The sequence below is a fragment of the Maniola jurtina genome, chromosome 8 (assembly GCF_905333055.1).
Source record: "Maniola jurtina chromosome 8, ilManJurt1.1, whole genome shotgun sequence".
Taxonomy (NCBI): domain Eukaryota; kingdom Metazoa; phylum Arthropoda; class Insecta; order Lepidoptera; family Nymphalidae; genus Maniola; species Maniola jurtina.
The window spans coordinates 7,101,260-7,125,859 of NC_060036.1; the positions used below are offsets into that span (position 1 = coordinate 7,101,260).

Genomic DNA, 24,600 nt, shown 5'->3' on the forward strand with positions numbered 1-24,600 from the left:
GCGTGCACTAAAATTAAGAGTCTAATCTGTAAAATTCATGTCTGGCTCTTTTCTACCAATATTAAAAAGAAAAAGATGCAGTTACTCTTTTAGTGAAGAGAAAAACAACAGAATCGGCGCCATTGCTAGATGTATATTATAGTTAAAGAACCAACTAAGTACCTATAAGAAGTTCAAAACTTTCTATTTAAATTCGTCAAGTGTTAGGAGTCCTTACACATTATTACTAAGAGTTGGTGAGCAAATGCTTCGTTGCGTAATTAGATAATAATTATTATTAGATTTACGAGTAGGTACATTTCATAAAGACAAACCAGATTTCGTTAAGGCTACTTTTATTATTTTTTAACAAAGTATCAATTTATGCAGAGAAACAGTGCTATTGAAGCCAACCAGGGTAATTGTAAACATATTTGAAAAATATACTAAAGGAAAGCTTGCAGTGATAAAACTGTATTAAAGGTAGAGTGGTTGGACTACAAGAAACTTTTGTGGAACGAATATAATATTTGGGGTAAATGTAACTAATATATTAATATAAAAAATGATAAAATATAATGTGATGACTTTTATTATTTAAAGGGAGAAACGTTAAAGTGTACCAAAACTGAGGCACATTTTTTCCGATCGTTTTTTCGTATAAGTAATATGTGTGAAAGTTATTTGTCTGACAAGTGTAAGTTATTATATTGTGTCATAGACAATCAATCAAAGTATAATATGCCGTTCACCTCTCGAATCGATTAAAGATATAATTTATTGAACTTTTATGATAAGTGTATCCAATTACCCTGGTTAACACTTTACATTTATCCTGGATATTATACTTATGTAAATATTAGATAGGTACATAGCAATATTACGTTTTTTTTTAATTGTAGGTACCTACCTATTTCAAACATCTTCGAATACGGCCAACTTAACTATATTTTAGTTTATAAAATAAGAAGTACTTATATTTATTATTACGTAGGTAATAAATAAAAGTGTAATATTACCTAATTTTTTATGTTAAAATTATTAATTTTGTGATTTTTTTTTAATTGAGAGGTATCAAAGATAAGGTAGGTTATTTTGTATAAAAACTTGGTAAAATAGTAATAATATTGAATAGGACATAAAAATAAACCTACCTGCATAATATTAATTATAATTTAAGTATAATGGAATTGTTATGCATATTTTATGAAAGAAACAGTATTGTATAATGCACTAAAGAAAGAATAGGAAAGTCAATGACATCTATCTGTTGACCGCCACTTGAGAAATTATGGTTTGCAAGGAAAACACTTTGCATAAAAACTTTTGAATAAATTCGTTTCTTAGTTTGAAAGCAACATACGTAAATATAGGAAGTTATAGTACGCGTAATGAAAATTTGGTTTCATTATTTAGTTATTTGACTCAAATAAATAAATAAAAAGTTTGATAAAAACTAATTTTAATTTATTTGAATCAGAACTAAGACCTTTCCCAATTAATAGTCCTTCCACGTTTTTCATCAGTTGATTTCAATCGTAGTGTTATTTTTTAAACCTACTTCTAGAAACTAATGTTTTAGGTAAAACATCATCGATTTATAAAACATGCGAAGGGCACACAGTTATTATATTTTTACTATGCACAAAGCGTGGGTGCAGTCTCTATTTCGGAGACGGAATCTCAAAATAAATTAAGGTATTTCATATTTTTATTAGATTAACAAGTGTAAATTGATTCCGTACCTATATTCGGACAAAATTATAGTTAACTTTGATGGCACATATGCATGTGACTTTTGGAAGCTTTCTACTTAAAAAAATATTAGTAGATACAAAAACTTTATGAAACTTTTGCTTTTTGACACTTGAAAAAAATCCGAAAACTGCTCTAAACACCTAGATTTTTAAGTTTTATTTAATCGGAAACGGTTGGTAATTATTTTAGTAAATAAAATTATTAGTATTAATTTAGTTCTGTTTTTATTATGGTGATTATATTAAGTCTAACAAATGTATTTATTTATCTTGAAATTCCGACCCAAATAAATATCATGTACTTACAATCACATCAACGATATTCAAGTACCTACTTACTTGCTACATAAAGTAAAGAACACGATAAAGATCACATTTGCCATTCTGTGAGCCAAGTCGGAGTGGAGCTGGTGTCTATAATTTTGCGAAGACCTTAAGATTTCGTCTCACCACTCCTTAACAGCAACGAAAAAAATTAAGAACTTACCTTAGGGTAAGTACCTACCTACTAAGGGTAGTTAAGGGTAGGTACTACTAAGTTCCAAACTTTTTTCTTTATAAAAATTCTTTGTTTTTCATGATGCGAGTTTATTCGGTAAATTGTTCTAATATCTATATCTACTCTCCACCGCTTGTCCATCTTCGTTTGCAGTTTGCACCAACTTCTGGCTTATTTAAAAAACCGCGCAACGCAAAAGAGGTTTTCTTATGGTTTGGCTCAACTATCGGGATCTGGCAAACGATTCGTGATATCTCAAATTGTGTGGCAGACGGCAATCTTATTCTACTATCATACTTACTATCATTCCGCACATTCGCGCTAACCTGAATGATTGGCGCGAATAGGCTTTGTACAAATTCCGCGGGAACTTTTTGTTTTTCCGGGATATAAATAATATAAAAAAATCCGCACAAATAAGACTATTCGCGTCAGAATGTCGCGTCTACCGACCGGATGATTTGCCAAACTTATTTGCCAAAATTTTGCCATACACAGAACATTCGCCGTGTGCCGAATAATGTGGTCAGTTGATTTGCCAAATGCCAAACTAGCGTATGCCCAAACTCGAATCATTTGCCGAATCCCGATAGTGGGGCCGTATCATTACAAAATTTTCATACACCTTCTTGTTAATAATTGTCAATGGTAGGTATTATCTATTAATTATAATTGCATTGATTAGTACCTAGAGATGTTCTTATTTATAGTGTTGTGGGGCTAACAGCTACACTTTGATACGTCTGTTTCGGATTCAGATGGCTTTATAACGTTGTCTCGTTCCTTTAACTCGAAAGCGTCGGCCTGTAAAATTATTTAAAAAAAAATATTTAGGTAGGTACCTAGGTAAAACGTAATACTGGAACAGCCTGTTAAACCTAAAGAGGTACCCTAAGTTAATTATTGTGTAAGTTACGTGTGCAAAATCAAGTTGAAGGTTTTTAGGTAGGTACCTCCCTACCTCCCTATGACTTTCTTTGCATTTCTTTGGTATGCACGCTTTGTCCAATACCAAAACCTGATTAAAACCTCTAGGGCAAAGCGGGTTTTCTTTAAATTTTATACACTTTCTCATAACTTTATTATTTATCAACCGTCGTTTGTGTAAATTCGATTTGCAAGTTACTGTTTTTCCCCTAGGTTAGGTACCCAATTCTTGAATAAGTAAGTAATACTTCGCGACAGGTCCACATGGCAGTCGGGGTGAGGGTATGCGGGGCTTCCCCCGCCTCATACCCCGATTGCCAGTCGCCCTGTTGAGAATTATAAGTACCAATCAACTTAGATATTATTATATTTTAAGTAAGTTAATAGCATCAATGTTTGTTGGATAAATAAGGATGTCCACTTGTTGCTCTTTATATCCAACCAAATGAAAATATTTGCTGCATGCATAAGGACGTCCGACGGTGCCAGATTTTCGGGTTCACGTTGATATCATGTTACAGAACTTGTGACGTTATGGATATAATAAAATAAGTACAGTACAACCATCCGGTTCCAAAAAAAGTGTCTTCGACCACACGTAGGAGCAACGTCCGTTTTGAAACCGACAAAAAAAAATGCAAAATTTTAGCGGGGTCTCGGGGCCCTTGAAGGTTTAACACGTAGGTATTTAGACAGATAGGTATTTCGTAAGTATGGGGAAATGAGATCAAACCATACTTTAATAACTAAGAATCCTCCTGGAAGCAACTCTTTTTCATTTTGCAAGGCACAAGAGAAGCACCCTTATCAACATCATGAGTAAGAGTCGGTAGGTAGGTACCTAAATAAGATTAAATAATAATTATTAACAAATTACCTTAGTCTCTCGATATTCACGTATTTTCCTGGCTAAAGTCAAAAAGGCTTCCTCTATATTGATATTACTCTTGCATGATACTTCAAAGAAGGGCATGTCGAAATCATCAGCAATCTATAATGTAAAAATGTTGTATCTATTAAAAACATAGGCTAATGAGGACATACATATGAGTAAACCTAGAACTTGCTTTTCTTTAAACTTATCAAAAAATTTTCGTACCTAAATAGGTTCTTAATAAGAATCGATACCACAACTCTAAAGCTATCAACTACTATTGGGGTCCGGGCCTGCGTTTTAGCATAGGTATAAGAAACTATTTGAATCTCTTCAATATAAATCAAGGTCTAGAGAAAGAAAGTGAAATTGACTAACATACCTTTTGACCCCTTTCTTTGGGAACTGCGCGATGATTCTCGTGCACATCACATTTATTGCCCACTAAAACCTTTATTACGTCTGGCGATGCATACTGCAAATAACAAAATAATATCAAGTATGGATAGGTTATATCTTAGATAACATGTCATGTAGGTTTATTACTGTAGGTATAGCTAGATGTAAGTATATATCGCAGCGAAATAGCCATACTTAATTCTAATAATATTAACGCGAAAGTTTGAACTTAGGATGCTTGTCGACTCCTTCACGCCACAATGATTGAACTGATTTTACTGTGGAATGGACGTAGGATGTACTTACTCTCCTAATTTTAAACCCTGAAAAGAGTTCTTGCGGGATTTGTAAAATACATAAGTACTTATAATATATCTGTGTCATAAAATACCTACCTTTATTACCTATGTCTGTCTGCTTGCTTTTTACGGCCCGGCACCGTAAGGTAACAACATGAAACTACGGTTGTATTTTTTAAGGGGATCTACTTTCACTAAAATACAATACGAGCAATATTTTTTGACTTTAAACATAGCTTAACTCGATCAACGTTGGTTTGTATGCTCAGGAACTTCACAACATTGCTCCTTCTGCACTGTTCTACTAGAGAACAGCAAAAAGACATGAGCGTTTGGCATTCTTATGTGATTTGCATCTAATCAAATAGCAAGAAATGTTTTTGCTTTACGTTTCTGATACGATTACGAACCACTAGGCGTTGAACGTCCTTCCGGCATCCGCGTTTTGCGTCTATAACTTGAGTGGGTAGGCAAAAGTAAATAAAATACAGTCATCTTCTAGTCTTGGGCGTTCTAATCTTGACTTTATTATTGCTTTCCATCAGACATAAAATCATGATGTCGTCAAGTACATTTTGTATTACTTGGGAATTTAAAAATATTGGTAGGTAAGTACTTAAATATTTTACCTCTTGGATATTTCTCAGCCAGTACGAGAGATGGTTAAAAGACTCAAGGTTGGTGATGTCGTACATAAGAATGATCCCCATAGCACCTCTGTAATATGCCGTAGTGAGCGTACGAAATCTTTCCTGACCCGCCGTGTCCCATATTTGAAGTTTGATAGGCACGCCGTCCAAATTTATAATTTTTTGTTTGAAATCTATACCTGAAAATTTGTAAATTTGCTTGTACTAAAATTTGAAATACAACAAGTTAGGTAGAGGTAGGTAAAGGTTTTAGGCAAGAGCACTCCATCTTAGGCCGCATCATAACCTGCTAACTGCAGGTCTGACAAAAAAAATAGGATAGGTAAATGCGAATTATATCATGTGGTGAACTCGAGTTAATTTGTACGAATTCAATTACTTCTAGATATCTAACTAAATTAAATATACATACTTACCTACTAATTCAACTAAACTTATTAAATTAAATAAGGTTTCTCCAAACAATAAAATCATAAAGTAACTTTTTAATTTGAAGATACATACCTACCTAGTTAATAAGTCTATAAAATATTAACAGAATTCATATTGTCTGGAATAACCATTGCAGACCTTAGGATAATAGCAAAGCTACCTAAATTCTTAATAATTGTTAATAATCCTAACATTGCCAATTAGAAAGTAAAATTCTTTTGTCACAAAGAAACTAAACCACAGCCTCACCTGTCTAACAAAGCCACATAAAACCATAAAACTAAATTGATCACTCACCTATTGTAGATATATAAATATCATAATATCGTTCATCACAATATCTATGCACGATACACGTTTTTCCGACATTCGAATCACCTAAAACCAATAACTTATACGTAGCGGAAAAATCTAAAGCCATATTTTTTGTTTACTTTGTTTCCTATACGCGGGTGGTAGCTCAAAACATCGGGTGAACTGTCAAACTGAGAAAAATCAATGATGGCCAGAACGCATGTGCAGGATCACCCTCGTCTTAACTGGAAAATAATGCCTCCTGAGGCTTGAGAGGTGGGTTTTCCTTGAGACTGACTGTACTAGACTAGTATGAAGGTGCAGACAGCGTATCGACCGTTCGTTAACGTTGGTTTTTTGTGATAGGTACATTCTAATAAAAGCCGAATTTTTAAGTTTCTTGTATTCGGCATTGTATCTACTTAATATTTGAATGGCTTAAATAAAATTGTATCTCTACGTTGGCTTCTAATTCAATAGCAAGAGCTAAATCACTTAACTAGTTATTTATTTCATTACCTTTTGGAATAACGCAGATTAATATCATTATCAAAATAAATATGTATTAATATCAGGGATAACTGTATCTACAGGTGGATATCCACCAAATATCCACCGTAGGGAACAGGTAAGTAATTACTCAGAAAAAAAATATAATACTTAAAGTTAGTGTGATGGTCCGATTAAAATTAAAAAAATAGAAGGTATTTTATTGAGTTCATCTTCCTAATCAATAGCCATTGCTAGATGATGATTGATGACCTACCCAGTGTGTATCTAACCTTATTATACAATCGAAGATTATCTAAATGACAAAAAAGTTTGGATTTGACTCGCTACAGCAATACACGGCGCTGCAATTGCTTGTATACAGTATGGCATATTATTGTAAATTGAATATGTTCTTGAAAAGAGCAACCGCCGAATTTCTTGCTGGCTCTTCTCGGTAGGAACGGCATTCCGAACCAATGGCAGATTGTTTTGACGATTCAAAAGCACTTGTAGTTTAATAGAATAAAAACATTTTGAATTTGAATTTAACACATACTCGAACCCTTGACACATTCTGATTTAAGTATTCTATGCATAGGCTTAATAAGTCTATGATTCTATGTATTAGACAGCATACCTACCTACCTAACTATTCCACAAGTGACTCCTCGAAAGCTATCATTATTTTCGAAACGAGGAAATTTCATCTATTTAGGTACCTTGTCATAAGTTATTACGCTTTGTACCTAATGCTCGAGAAGTAATCAATCCCCGGGCTAGATAGCGTATCTCTGAGTGTGAACCTTCCGGGTGCGGTGGGTGTCTTACCAACATTAAGAGTTCCATTATACTTACCATTTATTTCATTTAAATCCTTCACATATCAGACCGTTCCATCTCAGTGGTCCCTGTACTATGTAAATTGCTTATGTTCTGTATAAATGCGCCCACTTCGGTGCTCAGATCAGTTATCACCCTTTGTTGACCACTGCTTATTTTATTTAATGATTTTAATATTATCTTTGGAGTTCAAGGTTAGCATGGAATGTGAATAAATGCTTCACTTTTACTACATTTTTTTTTTCAAGATATATCGTCTGAAATATGGTAATGTGAAGGTAAAAATCCCTCCATATCGCCTTTTGAAAGTACTTATTGTTATTTTCTTAATATAACTTAAGTGCGCATGCGTTGAAAAATTATTTCTTTCGAAAGAAAATTATTAGGTAGGTATAAGTTGATAAGTAGCAGTTTTAGGAGTAGGTATTAGATGATGCTCCTCGGGACTTAATTTTCCGGGCACAAAATATGTAGCCTATATAAATTGTTCATCCCTGAGTTGCAAGTTATCTCCGTACCTTTCATCAAAATCGATTAAAGGGGGAAAAGCTAGCAAACAGACAGACAGATATATATACCTACTACGAGTAAATACTTGCATCTAGATAGGAAGTAGGTATTGGATTTCGTCGAATACAAAACTTACAAAATCAATAGATATTTTGCTGAAACAACATAGTTACTTAATTAATACTAAAAATATTCCTATGTTTATTTTGTTTGTAATATGCATGCACATACAATTAATATTAGATTCATTAGTTTTAACAACATGAGAAGAGTGGATAATATATCTACTACCATCATGGATTTATCTATAAGAACCAGTCAAATTCTATTAGATCCTTTTAAGTCAACACGTTTTGACCTCATTCAAGGCATTTGGCACACCGTATAGAACAGGATATCTACTTACCACAAGGTCTAACACTCGCATCAATTTCAATGAGGCCTGAGGTCTCACCTGTATATTGAAACAAGGTTTATCCCATCATTCTTCTTATCAGAAATCTTATCGGGGACTACGTAAAATTGATGCAGTTTGTTGCAGTTTGTTTATAGTTGCAAAAGGTACCTACCATGTACCTACTTACACGCAAATTATTAATTATGCATGTATGTAGGTATATTTAAGAAACTTCCAGCAAAATATCCTTACAATATTTTCTACGGACAAAAATTAAAAAAGAATAGGTAGTTAGGTACGGACAAAAGTTTAAACTGCAAAATACTGTAGGTATCATAACAATTGTAGTCTATTTTTATTTCCAAATTAATTCTACATACTTTTACTCACTACCTACTTATCAATATCAAGCCACCTTTCAAACAAAAAAAAACTAAATAAAAATGGTTCATTCGTTTAGGAGCTACGATGCCGCAGACAGATACACTGATACATACGTCAAACTTATTACACCCCTCTTTTTGGGTCGGGGGTTAAAAAATAAAATTTCATAAATTGTAAATCAACATTAGTTTATTTATATAATGGATTTAGCAAGTAGGAAATAATTAACATCATGGTTTTAGTAAGTAATAGTTTAGGTAACTAGTGCTTAAAATTTCTTTGAGTTACATCTATCAGTACTTCGAGCACTATTAACATTGGCATGTTGGTGACGCGAACTTGAAATTTTTAACCATTCCAAAGTCGTCCAACGCGCCTAAAAAAAAAGGTTTCACTTCAAAAACGTGCTCGCAATTCTTCAATGCCCACTTAGAAATTAAAAAACTTACTTTTTAAATCATTTTTAAAGTAAGTAAAACAAACTCCGAGCTCCGCACCGTTTCATAAATAATCGTAAGTCAAGTGCGTGACTTATTCACTTGACGTTCCGGGTCACACAGTAGCAGCTAAGTCACCATGCATTACGCGGTCAGGAAGACTACAGCTTCATTTGTCAAAGAACCGCAAGCCAGCCGCCGGCGCAGCTTGATGTATTGTAAATAGCTGCAATTTTGACATTTGCGTTCCATTTACCATTTACGGCTCCGTCTACCGCTTCTGTGTAACCCCTCTTTATAATTTGCGGTGAATGATGAATGCTCTGTTGTTCTAACTTTAATAACATGCTTCAGGTTATTACTTAATCTACCTAGCAATACCTAGGCTAGTCTGTAGGCATATTATCGTATTATTCTGTAATTTGAGTTTCGATAGTTAACTTATGATATTATTCTACATACTTCTACATATAGCTACATTTAAAATGAAAACTGCAATATTAAAATCCACTAAGAAATTATATAGAACTTATTAACGAACTTTGGTGTTGCTCGCAACTTCGATCCCGTGAATTTAGATTCTTAAAAATCCCGACGAAACTTATTGATTTTCCGGGATAAAAGTAGGTATCCTATATCCGTCTTCGGGATACTATCTTCGTCCCCGACCAAATCGGTTAAAATGCATGGTCCGTGAAAAGATAGCAGGCAGACACATTTTCGAACCTATACCTATAACATTAGTATAGATTTTGTAAAATCTTTTTTGTAGATCGATACTAGATGACGTCCGCAACTTCGTCCGCACAAATAAACAGTTAAATATGCGGATGACATTACCTACCTAGTTACTGGAGACGGTACCTACTCCGTACCAGTACTCTGTCCTTATGCCCTTGACTGCTAAGAAAGCTCAGATCATAAAGAAAGCGCAAGAGACTGATAACCTTCAACTACAAACGCGCTTGGATCCAGAATGACTAGACGCATTGTAGTCATTTGCTATCGTCATCGTTCGCTTTGATATCGGTTAGACTATCACTTTCAGTCGCCGAGTGCTCTATTGTTTATGATAATGATCTTTTTAGGGTGCCGTACCTCAATTCTTTTAGGATCACTTTGTTGTCTGTCTGTCAAGAAAACCTATAGGGTACTTCCCGTTGACCTAGAATCATGAAAGGCAGGTAGGTAGGTCTAATAGCACAAGTAAAGGAAAAAATACGAAAAACGTGACTTTGTGGTTACAACAGAAAAAAATTAAACTGTGTTCACGAAAAAAATAATTTACTAGATCACATAAAATGCATCGCGCTGTCTATCCTACATAAAAGTGTCAGGTATACTTTGTACGATGGTACGGTTAACCGAACCCTTCTTGTGTGAGTCCGGCTCGCACTTTTCCGATTTTTTATTTATTTAATGAGCTCGCGGATCTGGTTAAATGTTACCTAATTGTAAACGCACTTCTGTGGGAACTCTCTTAACGCATAGCTACTTTAAGAGTGTTCTCCATGGTGGCTCCAAGTTGAGCGTGAGCGCATGCTGTTGCAATCAACATTTACGGGCGAGACATACCCAAGAGTGAGATGAACGATCTTTTGACAAAACCAGGTAACGTTTTGTATTACCAACGAAGTGGATTGAGAGGGAGTTGTCGATTTGCTTCCTCGTTTCTTATTCGAACGGCTAATCGTTCATCAGTTTTCCCCTCCTTGAAGAGTGAATAGACATCTTCAAGGCAAGTGTGCTGCATCATCACTTGCCATCAGGTCTGCCAAGCGCTAGTCTATAAATATAAAAAACAGATTTTTCTTTTCGCCGTTCCATCCATCATGCTGATTAAACAAAAAATTGTTGGGATTTATTGATCAAAAAACAAATTCAATGGAGTAAAGTACAGACAGTGGAGATAAATATTTTGTTTTAAAGATTGAAATAAGTAAGTAATATTTAAAAATACAAGTAAATATTGAAATAATAAAAAAGTGGTTCTGTGCGACACTGATGGATTTGTGCGATAAGTGAGTCGTTGTAGGTGTCGTAGTATAATTTCTGCAACTCTTTTGAGGTGGAGAATGTGTTTGGAGGTCGGGCGGCTGAGGTCACTCCGGGTTCGAGCGCAGGGTTCCGGGAATGCGTGTGACAACCGCGTGTATTGTTCGCAAATTGGTAAACGCAAGGTCCCATGTAAATGTCAGTTATGTCGGCGCCGGCGCCGGCTTGACGTTGAAAATATTGCTTAGTGTGCGGATTGCCTCAAATCCGGTCCCATTTTTTTATTGCTACATGTATCGTAAAACTTTATTGAAACATTTCTCACTGCTGTCAAGTAATTAACAATTATAAAATAAGTAGTAGGTAAATATCATTTTATCACTTCAATTAATAGCTCGAACCTTTCTCGACATCACGATAATATATTTGAATGGAATTATTACAGCCCTTAGTTGCATAAATCATGGTCATTGTAAGCCAATTAAAGACACGATTAAGTATTCTGAAATAATTGTAACATGATGAGTAGGTATTATGAGTTATTGTAGATACTAAAAGATACGTTAAAACAACTTATTATTTATATTATAGAAGCAGGCGTTATTTTGCGGAAGTCCATGATATACAAGGAACCAAAAGCTTAATTTGGTATAATCCGCCAAACCAATGAAATCTGTATGGTACGCAGTACCACACAAATTCCAACACCACTCGACGCGCGTTTCGCCTCGACACCGGAGCATCCTCAGGAGATGTAGACCTTATAATGTCTGATTGCACAGTCAATGACTTTGCAATTAGACATTGTAAGTTATCAGCTCTTTTCTAGTTAACCTTCACTTGTCGGAGGTGTTATAAATTTTTAATTCACACTTGTTAAAGTGTTCTAAACAAATATCTAATACTTAATACATAATCAGTAAGTTAATATTACTGAAAGAGTCAATTTCATTCAAAACAAAACAATTAGCTGTTGATCTTTCACCCATGTATTGATGCATGTTCAATACAATTTATAACCTGTGAAAAACGGTTTCTTCGTCTTCGTGGCTTCGCGGAAATGAGAGGCTCTTACGAGAGTGAGTTTTTCACCATGCCTCTTTGACCCATCGTTAAATCACCATGAGAAAGTATATTTCAGTTAGGGTTGTCAGTTATCTTGTTTCAAGGAAATGAAATGAAATGACTTTTTTTTTAATGAAATTTATTTATTTCATATAAGAAAACTTACAGCATGTGCCAGTTATGATAAGTCAAGTCTTTACCACCAGTTCGGAATGCAGATTCCACTAAGATTAAACTACGGATATTAATAACTCTTGATACTAGAAACTAAGGCAGGCTGGACTTACTTGATCATATGACGCGACATGGTCCTGCGACGACTCTCTTAACTCTATCTCAATCTCATAAGAGAGAGAGAGAGAGATAGAAAGCTAGGACTTTACGCATAGAAAGAGAGGCCTTTAGTAAATCATAGCCCGTAGCGCAGTGCCAGCAATTTTACTTAATGTCTTGTAACTAGATTCGCTACCTCTGTTTTATATTTACACGTCTTTGCGGATGATCCTTCTGTACCTAGAAAATAAATTAAGTATTATCTAATATTGGTTAAGTATTACAATTTAGTAATGATATTTCCACGTTGGGTATTTTTTTTGCAGATTTTTGTAAACAAAGGTAGGTTTGAACGGTAACCCTGGACTTTACGACACGCAATAATTTGTTCTTTGCATAGATTTCATTATTTTGTTGTTAAAGCTGTCCAATGCTTTTGTTGTTAAGCATAAACATTTAACGTTAATTTGTAAAACTTTGTAGTCCTGCAATTGACTAAGTTTTCGGAATTTTTCCTTTACTTGTGCTATAAGACTTTGCTACCTGCCCATGTACCTATCTTCTAAAATCTAAATCAACGGAAAGTAGGTACTTAGTCTATAGGTTTTGATTCTCTTGACGAGTCTTAACAAACAGACAGAGAGCCAACGAAGTAATCAGATTCCTGTGGAACATTGTAAAACAAAGTCACGGTCAATAGCTACCAATTTGCAAATACTCAGCACAAAAAATGGATCACATAGTTTCATGAAAATCATTTTCTCAAAACATCCTGTTCGCTCCTTGCTCGCAAGGTAATGCAGTTTTATTTTTGCTCCGCATTCCCAGTACGGCAGTAAAATGGAGCCTTTTATAGCGACAGTTACCTTTTTTCGAAACCACCAGAGCCTCAGTAAAATGTAGTGATATATGGTTCGTGACGACTGGCTTTCGAAGACATAACTGGAAGAATAAATTTGTACGTAGACGCTTTATATGACCGTGCTAAACTAAGATTATTTTGTTTTAGGTAGGTATTTTAGGATACGCCTGGAACTTTTCAGGAGTCAATGCCACTAATTACCTAATACTATTGACCAACCACTACAATCAACCAGTAGCAAGCTCTATATAAAAATTATCATCCTTATCATCAATCAACCCATCGTCGGCCCACTGCCGATTACGGCTCTCTTCTTAGAATGAGACGGATTTATGGACATAGTCCCCCACGCTGGCTAAATCCAGATTGGTTGACCTCACACACCTTTGAGAACATTATGGAGAACTCTTAAGGTATTACAGGTTTCTTCAAGATGTTTTCTTTCGCCGTCAAATCAAATACCTATATAGTTTGTTTAAAACCCTCATAACTCCAAAAAGTTAGAAGTCCGGAAATCAAACCCTGAACCCCCCGACATCTTAACCATCAGGCTGTAGAGACTATTCGCTCATGAATCGTAATTTATTATGACATATTTAGATGAGGTTTCTCAAAGAATTAATTTCTATGTTGACAAGACGTAATGACCGCGTGAAACATTTAGTATTAGCTAATTTAAAACACTTAAGAGAATGTTACACAACTGTTTCTTAAGATAAACATATTATCTCTGCGATGGTGTAACAATACAAACACGGCTACCACTGGACTCTTAGCCTGATTAATAACCATAAATCTTAGTGGATTCGCAATAAGGAGACAACCCAGCCAGTGTCGCAATACTTAACGTAACACCAATAATAATTAGTGAACTCACGATTTATCCTACTTTCAAGGTGTCTTCCGATGGACGGTATCGGACATCTGTAGATATCGATCTGGCCGGCTAATCGATTGGTTACCGACCAAATACAATGGAAGTTTTTTCTTACAATTCTACGTTATGAATGGCCAAGTTTGAGGTTATCGGATTATACGCGATCATTTAGTAGGTAATGTTGATAATCGATCTACATCCACATTATGTAACATCCGCCGAATTTCTTTTGTTAAGCAACCACCTTCTACTCTTATAGCATTGAGGAAAGCATTATTATACGTACCTACTTAATTATTTGTTTTAATACGGAAACATAATAATGGAATATGATTACTTGATTAAAAAGTTAAATTTTTCAATATTATTTTTGTAAGTAGGACAAGAAAAGTAAAAAAGTACAAGTACAAAAATTTATATGCCTAAATAAGGTAGGTAATATCTAAAATAAAAACTTTAGAGTTATTCACCTTTATGAAGAGGGCTTTTTATATATAATGCATTTTTTCTATGTAATTTTGAGTAATAGTACCTACCTACTTACTTTTAGTTTGAATTGAACTTATTGAATTACCTATTGGTTTATTGAGATCGCCAGAGTTCGCATTGAACTATTTACTTAGGTATTTCCATCCAATAGGACGATCTTCCTTACTCGTTTGATATCATCATTGAAAGAAACCTACGTCCACTCGTGGCCTATAATTGGATGTAGCTTTTTTTAAACTTCCAAACTACAAGGTCTTGTACCACTGGTTCCTCCTTCACCTTTCTACCATCGTACTGCCAGGCATCGTCAAGGTCTGCATCCGTACGTAGTCGAAATTCCTCGAACACGTACGAAATGATTTGCTTCCTCTTTCCTAATTCGAACCGCTAGGATATGGAACGCCCTTCCGGCATCAGTTTCCCTTCCACCTATAATATGGGTACCTTCAAGTCAAGAGTGAATAGGCAACTGCTAGGCAAGCGCGCTCCATCTTAGGCTGCATCTTCACTTGCTAGCAGGTCTGATTGCAGCCAAGCGCTAGTCTATATAATTAAAAAAAACTCGTTTACTGCTTGTTCCTTTGAAAAAGGAAGGATATTTCATCGTCACCGTCATCATCATCATCACACACGAGTTTTAATAAACTAGAACACAAACCAACTTTTCATTCAGAGAAGGAAAAGTGTGTACAGTACTATCTATATTTGCTTGCGAATTCAAAAGTATGTCGCTAAGTATGTTATGTCATGTGTCGTCGGTCAGCCCTCACTATGGATCCGGAGATCCGCTATAAGCAAATAATGATGTGTTAAATTCCTTTGTGCATTTCACTATTCGCAATACATTTTGATCGTTTTTACTAGTCCAGAGGAGAAATCTTCTTTGCAACACCTAAGCCATAGGTATCTATCTCTAAAAAAAAGGTAGTTTCATATGCAATCTGAGCAGGTACATACAGTCTCATCTTTCTAATCTTAATTTTTATTAAACATCAGTTACGCGGATGATATGGTGCTGCTGAGCCCATCGGTCTGTGCGCTGAGAGATTTGCTGAGGGTGTGCGAAGACTATGCTGAAAAGCATGGACTTAAATATAATGTAAAAAAAAGCATGCTAATGGTCTTTGCGGCGGGTAGCATTTCTCCCAGCTATGTACCTCCAGTGAGACTGTACGGTGCAGAGCTGGTTAGGGTGCCCAAATTCACATACCTGGGTCATGTGGTTACAGCAGACATGAAAGATAACTGTGACATAGATAGGGAACGGAGGGCGTTGGCGGTTAGAGGGAATATGATAGCTCGCAGATTCGCACGTTGCACAAAAGAAGTTAAGGTCACTTTGTTCAAGTCCTTTTGTCAGAGCTTCTACACGTGCAGTCTGTGGGTTGACTATACCCAAAAATCTATAAACGCTCTCCGAGTCCAGTATAATAACATCTTCAGAATAATGTTGGGACTGCCTCGATACTGTAGCGCGTCCGGTATGTTTGCGGAGAACCGTGTAGACGGTTTCTTCGCAATAATGCGGAAACGGATCGCCTCAATTAAAAGCAGGCTGGAGAGAAGTCCCAACATTATCCTGAAGGTGATAGCAGACAGACAGGACAGCGCTCTCAAAGCGCACTGGATGTCTGCATTAGTTAATAAGTATATTAATTATATTAACTAACATAGAATAAGTTTCTTACTAACATACATTACATTATAATTTAGTTACTAACATAGGTTAAGATGTTTACTAACATAATATTGTGGGCCTTTGTTGCTTAAATAAATAAAGATTATTATTATTATTATTAATCTTAATAATAATTATATTATATTAAATTAATTATCTTAAGTAGTATTTCTAATCTTAATTATTGATATCATAGATTTTATCACTCAACTCAAGGCATCTTATTAGTATGTTCTGACTTTTCTATAATACATTGATTTACTGATTTTAGTATTTGATCTCGTGTCTATATAATAATTATTGTTTAAATAATAAGTCATTATTTATTTACATACCTGATTTTACAACAATACTTTTTTTCACTAAAATAATTATGCTGTATGCTTCGTGTTATAGATATTGTGACTTATTTTGTTAGTGTTCCTATGATTTCTTTAGAAAAAGTCGCGTAACTACGTTGACTACTCAGTAAGTACCTACATAATTATTTTAAAATAAAAGCAACATGATTCTTAATGAGTTTTCGAAGTATGTAGGCCATATTGCCATGAAAAGATTACAATAATGAGCACTTTGGAATTTTAAGCAGATTACACAAAGAATTTTAGTTTACGGATCAAAATGTGTGTCAGGTATTTAGGTCACAGTAACATGAGAGGCCACCGGTGGGGATTACCCTATGACAAAACATTTACATAAGTCATCAAGATGAAGATAAAGGCCGGTCACACATTTCTGGACAAGGCACGAGCCAAGACTTACCTATATACCTACTTACAATAGGGTCGCATATAGGTTGCAACTTGCATCCCTGTACTATATGGTTTATGTCATCTATTACTGCACTCCAGTCCATACTAATAATATGAATGTGAAAGTGTGTCTGTCTGTATGTCTACTACCTTTTCACGGGTTAAGCCGTTTTTGACGAAAAGTGTAATACTACACAGTTAGCTTGCATCCCAGGGAAGGACATAGGCTATTTTTTGTTTCGTTTTCGTAAAGAGCTCCCACGGGATTCATTGAAAATCTTAATCCACATGGGTAAAGTTACACGTATCGTCTATTTGGTACGGAGATAGCTTGCAGCCTGCAAACGGGCTTAGACTTCCGACTTTTTATTCCGGAAAATCAAAGAGTTTCTATGGGTTTAAAAAAAACTAAATCCACGCAAAGTCGCGGGCACCATCTAGAAACAAAAGCTGTTGCTTTATAACCGGCAACTACTTATTTTGGAATTTAAACTAGAATGATAACAAAGCTAACGAAAATGTTAGCACGTTTGTAATGAGGTAGTCACCGACCGGGGTGGCTGGGACCTTATTTAAATAACACGTTGGTTGGAACGAACCACGAGAACGTGTTAATGTTATGTAATACATCATTACAATAGTTCTGAGATGTTAAAGATTTGCAGGGACCAGTTAGCGTAATGAAGTAAAAAGGTCAAGTAGGTACATTGAGCGCCGCGCTGTTTATTATCTACTATGGAAAGGTTGGGAAGAAAACTTACGACTATCATTTTGCTCAGACTAAGAATCAAGGTGGACTTGTCAGACGCGTTACATACCCGAAAGGGACAAAACAAACCATACTTAATGAATGAAAGAAATTATGATATTATTATGAAGAATTCTTAATTTGCGCTCGATACGACTGTTCCAGCCGATCACCATTAAATTATTTAAAACGGAAAACTTTGCAATATATTACTATCTATTAATACTATAAAATCTTCCCATAATAAAATGCCTAGCTATAAATAAATGTAAGGAAAGGATTGGCACCACATTTTCGTAACAATATCAAATCGATTTCAAAAACGATAAACTACTTTTATGGCAACTATAAATGATGCAAAAGCGTCCGTGGATATTTCAATCTTAGATGTAGGCTGGACGCCTATTGGATAGTATCATTAATTGTTCGATCGCTTCCTCAAGACCGCTCTTTACTCGCGCACAAAGACAAGAAAACCCGTGAACGGCGCGAAACGACAGCGTGGATTGTGGTTTCACGCCCCTCACGGGGTTTTCATGGGATTTCGCGCTGCGGTTCGCATGTACAACAGCTGAGGAATTACGGGCATCAGCACTAGGTAGTAGGCAAGTTACACCGACAAAGCCAAGGCGCGGTGTCTTTCCTGTCTTTCGATGACAACCTTACGAAGTCAACTCAACAAGTTTAAAGGTGACTGGCAGGGGATTGCCACGACACGTGTCTGGCAATTATGGCGTGATTTCTAATACTCTTCCAAGCCCTAATTCGCACGAGCGTTAAAAAAGCGTTGCGCTGACAATACAACAGTGCGCGATAAAAAAGCGTTGACGTGTGAACAGATACTTGGGAATGCATTTGTTCTATTTGAACGCTTTTTTAACGGACGTTAAAAAAGCTCTCGTGCGAATTAGCCCTAAAGGCAACAGCGCGCGGCATCCTTCGTGTTTTGTTTCCAGTAGGTATTCCAATTTTAACGGTACTGATATCGAAGCTGAGTTTAAGTAGTTATCAGAAAGACTCCACTCCACTCCACTCCGTCTGTTAGCTCAATATCTATTTCATAGCAACTTACTCATAGGGTTCCATCGTGACGACACCTTGGAGACTGGGCATCCGACCGGAAGCACATTTTGACATTTTTATTACTGCAGATAGAGACACATGAATTTTAAGCGCTATAACTGGCTGCTAGAGAAGCTAATCGCTTAGCAGTAGTAGCATGTATGTTCAGCCACAGAATAAAATCGTACTGATAATATCGAAATAGTTGTGACGGTTCATTCATATCAATCGCGTCGGTGTTTACAGAACAATGCTTTATTGTGCAATTATTTTATCGATATTTAATCTGATCGATCTAAACCTACGCTTTACTTCCTCGGAAGCTTAAAGGTTTGGAGAGATACAATGCGTGACGGCGGAGCGGAGCGGATGTAAATAAGACAGGATGTGACGCATGCGTGTACGATTTGCAAGCCAAGGAACTGTATGAAGTAAATCACATAATATTATATTACGTATGCATATAGTTTGACAGTCGACAGAGTTCCCGCGTTAATTATATATAATTCCCGTATAATTAGTTTGAGGTCAATAATATGAATGTCTCAGTATCAGAGGGAAGACATGAGGATGCGGTATCGCCCCTTAATAGCAGATGTGTTACTTTACCAATGTAGGTATAATACATTTAAAGAATAGGAAAGTTAATGCCCAGTCCATCAACTGTCACTTGAAATTACGCTTTGCAAGGAAAATATGATTTGCACCAATATTTTTCTACATTACTTTTACGTATAACGTAATGGAAACAGTGTTTTACGGAAAAGTGCGTGGTTTGTAATGTGAATGCCTACATACAATTTTCGGATTAATATTTTTTGACAGCTATGTTGGATGCAATTACGCGGAAGCGTTTCCGCCGGGCGCTGTGTATGTCCAAGCCTTAAGTAATTTTTAGTACAATGAAGAATTACCTCAGGAAAAAGTTCGATGAACGGAAGAGTAACGTCGTGGGATGAGGAGCAGATATGAATTGCTCGACTTTGTATGTTACGTCATCAAACTCAGACACAACGGTATACTGTCAAGGTGCATGTTGCGTAAGCGCATCCGTTTGATGTCATTGACATCGCGGATATCATTTGATTTGTGATCAAGGGATTTGATAGATTTGCCAGCGAGAGTTGATTAATTTCACTTTGCAAGTAATTTATTAATATGCATATTTTATTGGTAAAAATATAAATATTTAAATTAATATTGATAGGCTCTATGATCTATGTAAATTGAAACTGCATAAAAAATAAAACAATGACTCAAGTTTCAGCTTTTTCTTTCAAAATTGGGTATGCCTACTTAATATTTTATGTACAAGTAAATAATGATCCTATGTCAATGATTTATATTCTGATTTATATGATGAGATTATTATATATTTTATAATACAGATTCGAGCAACCAATATTGATAACTCTATAATATATTATAATTACTGTACCTATTATATTTTCCGTTACATATTTACATACCTATAAACATTTGACAACCTTGGTATGAAATACAAATTGTTTGTTTGTCTTTAACATGCATCATATTTCTACATTTGCACGTCGCTCATCTGATTGAATTGAAATGTTTTACACTGTTGTTGTTGGCACTTATGTGAAGGTTTTTGACATTAGCCATCATGCATTCTAAGAGATTTATCAATTGAGTACAAGAGTGGCCAGAGGACGCGAAGGCACATTAGGTTTTAGTTTGTAACTAAAACCTAATGTGCCTTCGCGTCATGCCTAATGCCACCGAATCTGCCGAATCTGTCACAAACAAACAGTGATAGAATCGGCGGATTTGATCTCATCAAAGAAAGCTTACGATTAAAGCAGCAGCTCGTCAACGCTGACCTCTGCGTAGTAAGCGTTTCAAGGGTTATAGCCAGTAAGACCCACCTAACCCAATAAAAACTTAGGTAGGTACTTACCTATTGGGGTTTAGCAGTAGGTATACCCTCGATTTCTTGTTTTACCTTCCTCTCGGGTCCTGGCAGATCTAACGTGTGTGTAGTGTAATGTACAACCACCCTAAAATGCAAATATAGCTTTCGCTATTATTAATACGAATGTTACCACTTAAGCTGCATTCGCTTATTAAGAGGGGTCTCTCCGTCACTCGCTCCATAAAAACGTAGTTCCAATTTCATTTGAATATTAAGCAACCAAAGTCTATGAAATGCAGACATACTCTAGAAACTAATATCTATGCCTGTGGTTTTCCAGATTTCTGTTAAAATATGCAGTTTCAAAGTTACGCGGTCTTTAAAATTCACATACAAATCTTTGAGCCCCTGTAATTTTAAAACTACACATTTTTAGAAAAATCTAAAACACCACAGGCACAGATATTAGTTTCTAGAATATGTCTGCAAAATTTAATGGACTTTGGTTGCTTAATATTCAAATGAAATTGGAACTAAGATTGTATGGAGTAGTGACGGAGGGAGCCCTGTTAAACCTAGTAGATAGACAGTAGACCCACAAACAAACTTGCAAAATACCTGTCAGGGGTGTGGGTTTCTTATCACATGTCACGAATGATAAATAAAGCTCTCATTGGCGTATTTGTAAAACGCAAAGAACTTAGATAAGCAAATGTATTTCGAATAGCAAGTTTTATACCGTGCTATATATTTTTGCGACTTATGCAATCAACGGATCGGTTTTAGAACCTGATATAATCGCAAACGCGATGTAAACTGATCCAAACCAAAAAAATAAATAATATCGTAGCATAATACAAGCCACTGGCAAAGTTGTGTAGTGTGCCCATAACTAGGGTAGACACTTACCTACACCAATATTAATACTTGGGGCAAGTATTGACCCCTGTCGTCAAAGATGATGAGGATATCAATGAAAGCGGAGACCGCTGTCTATAAGAGCTAACACGAAAACCCGCAGATTTGATCGTACATCTCGGGGAATAAAAAAGTCACCATTTAGAATTGCTCCTTTTATACCATGCCATCACGCAAAAATGTGTTTTTATATTATGAAAGGCATTCACACACGACATCAACACCAATAAGATCAGAGGGCGCTCTGTAAGAACTAATGTGATTTCCCGCAGTGGTTATACGCGTGCATCTGGAGAAATAAAGAAGCTCCTATTTAAAATGACTCCTTCTTTTATTCTATGTCACCAATCACCATGTAAAAATGTGTTTTTATATTGTTCAGCGCATGTTCGTTTGCAGGAAATCTTACTCTACATACGTACCGTATTGAGTACAGAACCGTTCACACGGCTAAAAATGCTGCAATCTTTTGTTATCTATATATATATAGTAAAATTGTAGAAAAGTGGTGTCTGTACAATGGAAATATATAAAAAAAAAGTACCAGGGGTTGTTATTATATCGATGCCGAACCCGAAATTGTAATTATTTTTTTTGTCTGTTTGTCTGTTTGTCTGTGTGTTTGGGCACGCTAATATCAGAAACGGCTTATTCGATTTAGATACGGTTTTCACTAATATATTGTAGTAAGCTTCACTTAACATTTAGTGTTTATTTCATGTCAATCGGTTCATAAATAAAAAAGTTATGTCAATTTAAAGAATCACGGCGAACATTTTTAACGTACAGAGTACGTACTACACGCCTCGCGCCTGAGCGTCCGTGGCTATATAAACCAAACGATGGTTATGTAATTCAAAATATGCTGCCCGAAAAGTCACTATTCCACGCGAACGAAGTCGCGGGCACAGCTAGTAAATAATAATTTATCAAAGTATGCTGAGCACTACGTACTACGTAGGTTATTTTAAATTTATCCCACAAAAAACGTGCGATGTTAAAGCACTGTGAAGGTGGTCATTTCATTTATTAAATCTCATAGGCTAGATTGTAATATTAGAAAAGTACTACTTTCAGCATTCTATGAGTTAAAAAAATAAATTAAATCCAAACTAGAAATTTAAAATTTTTGTCTTAGACCAGTTTATTTCTGAAGTTGCGTTATGATATATTATGGTGTTGCAAACCGTGTCGTGCCGTGCTCTAATCGTATCTAGTTAAACGGCTAATGGACGCTAATGGTAATAATCACGAGCGCATCAGACGAATACTGCCCACTACCACTGCAGAGAAAGTGACAAGTTTGCGAATGAGGTATTAAGAGTAAGCTTATCAACTACGTCTACTATCTAAACAAATAAATTAAATTGACTTATGGTTTCGAAATTGTATTATCGATTGATTTTTCTTTCATTTATTTATTACTAGCCGATGCCCGTGACTTCGCCCGCGTGGATTGAGGTTTTCCGAAATCCCGTGGGAACTCTTTGATTTTCCGGGATTAAAAGTAGCCTGTATGCTAATCCAGGATATCATCTATCTCCATTCCAAATTTCAGCCAAATCCGTCTAGTACTTTTTGCGTGAGGGAGTAACAAACATACACACACACACACACACACACACACACATACAAACTTTCGCCTTTATAATATTAGTTAGATAGTGTGATCTCATTATTACCATATTTAAAAAAAATTAAAAAAAATATTACAGAAGTAATGGAAGAAAAAACATTAATTAAAACATTATCGATTGATTATTATTATTATTTATTTTACTGATGCGGAAGGATTTTAGTGTCCCAAGAAAGCTCCTACCCATATCATTCAATAATTCGTAATTGTAGGGAATTCATCACCATCAACCGATAGACGTCATAAGTCTCTTGTAAGGACTTCCACATACCACGGTCTTACCGCCTGAATCCAGTGGCTCCCTGGGACTCGTTTGATGTCGTCTGACCACCTATGCTGCACTTTGCGGTGCGAGGTCGCCAATCTAGCACCATGAAACCCCAACGTCTACAACGTCAACGGTTTCTCTGACTATGTGCCTTGCCCATTGCCACTTCAGCTTCGCAACCTATTGAGCTGTGTCGGCTGACTCTGGTTTTTCTACGGGTCTCCTTATTTTTAACCCCCGACCCAAAAAGAGGGGTGTTATAAGTTTGACGTGTGTATCTGTGTGTCTGTGTATCTGTGTGTCTGTGTATCTGTGTATCTGTCTGTGGCATCGTAGCGCCTAAACGACTGAACCGATTTTAATTTAGTTTTTTTTGTTTGAAAGGTGGCTTGATCGACAGTGTTCTTAGCTATAATCCAAAAAAAAAATGGTTCAGCCATTTAAAAGTTATCAGCTCTTTTCTAGTTTTCTTGTAGAAAAGAAGGTTAACTAACCGTTAGGTTCATAATATTATGTCAATTGACAAATGTCAAGCTATCGAGATGGACGTTGCCTAGATACATAATTGATGATTAAACGAACTTACCTGAAGTGAAGTTCTATCCCAATTATACGAGTTGCTTCGTCCGAAGAGATTAGGTATACATTGTAGTAATACGTCTAAGTATTGCCTTTCTACCACTTGTTTGAAAGCAGAAAATCTGCACTTCTATTTTTTGTATTTTTTGTTGGTACCACTGGAGCGTTCCCATCTCATTTAGTTGAAAGCCTGCCTGGAACATTAATATTTCACTTATCAGGGGTCCTAGGGCTGGGAGGGACCTAATCTCTTCGGACGAAGCAACTCGTATAATTGGGATAGAACTTCACTTCAGGTAAGTTCGTTTAATCATCAATTATACCTCATTGCTTCGTCCTTTGAGATTAGGTA

General features: G+C 35.8%; 1 protein-coding gene and 1 long non-coding RNA gene across 2 annotated transcripts; both read right to left on the reverse strand.

Annotated features, from left to right (window-relative positions):
* Nucleotides 1-874: 874 nt before the first annotated feature.
* Nucleotides 875-6,425, reverse strand: LOC123867623 (ras-related protein Rab-8A). The gene is made up of 5 exons (XM_045909732.1): nucleotides 6,114-6,425; nucleotides 5,364-5,563; nucleotides 4,419-4,511; nucleotides 4,040-4,153; nucleotides 875-3,039 (listed from the first exon to the last, which is right to left on the reverse strand). The coding sequence occupies exons 1-5, from the start codon at nucleotides 6,235-6,237 to the stop codon at nucleotides 2,956-2,958; spliced, it is 615 nt and encodes a 204-aa protein (XP_045765688.1). The 5' UTR covers nucleotides 6,238-6,425; the 3' UTR covers nucleotides 875-2,955.
* Nucleotides 875-22,733, reverse strand: LOC123867628. The gene is made up of 3 exons (XR_006796460.1): nucleotides 22,723-22,733; nucleotides 10,974-10,981; nucleotides 875-1,302 (listed from the first exon to the last, which is right to left on the reverse strand). It is a non-coding gene; the product is annotated as an uncharacterized LOC123867628 (long non-coding RNA).
* Nucleotides 22,734-24,600: the final 1,867 nt, after the last annotated feature.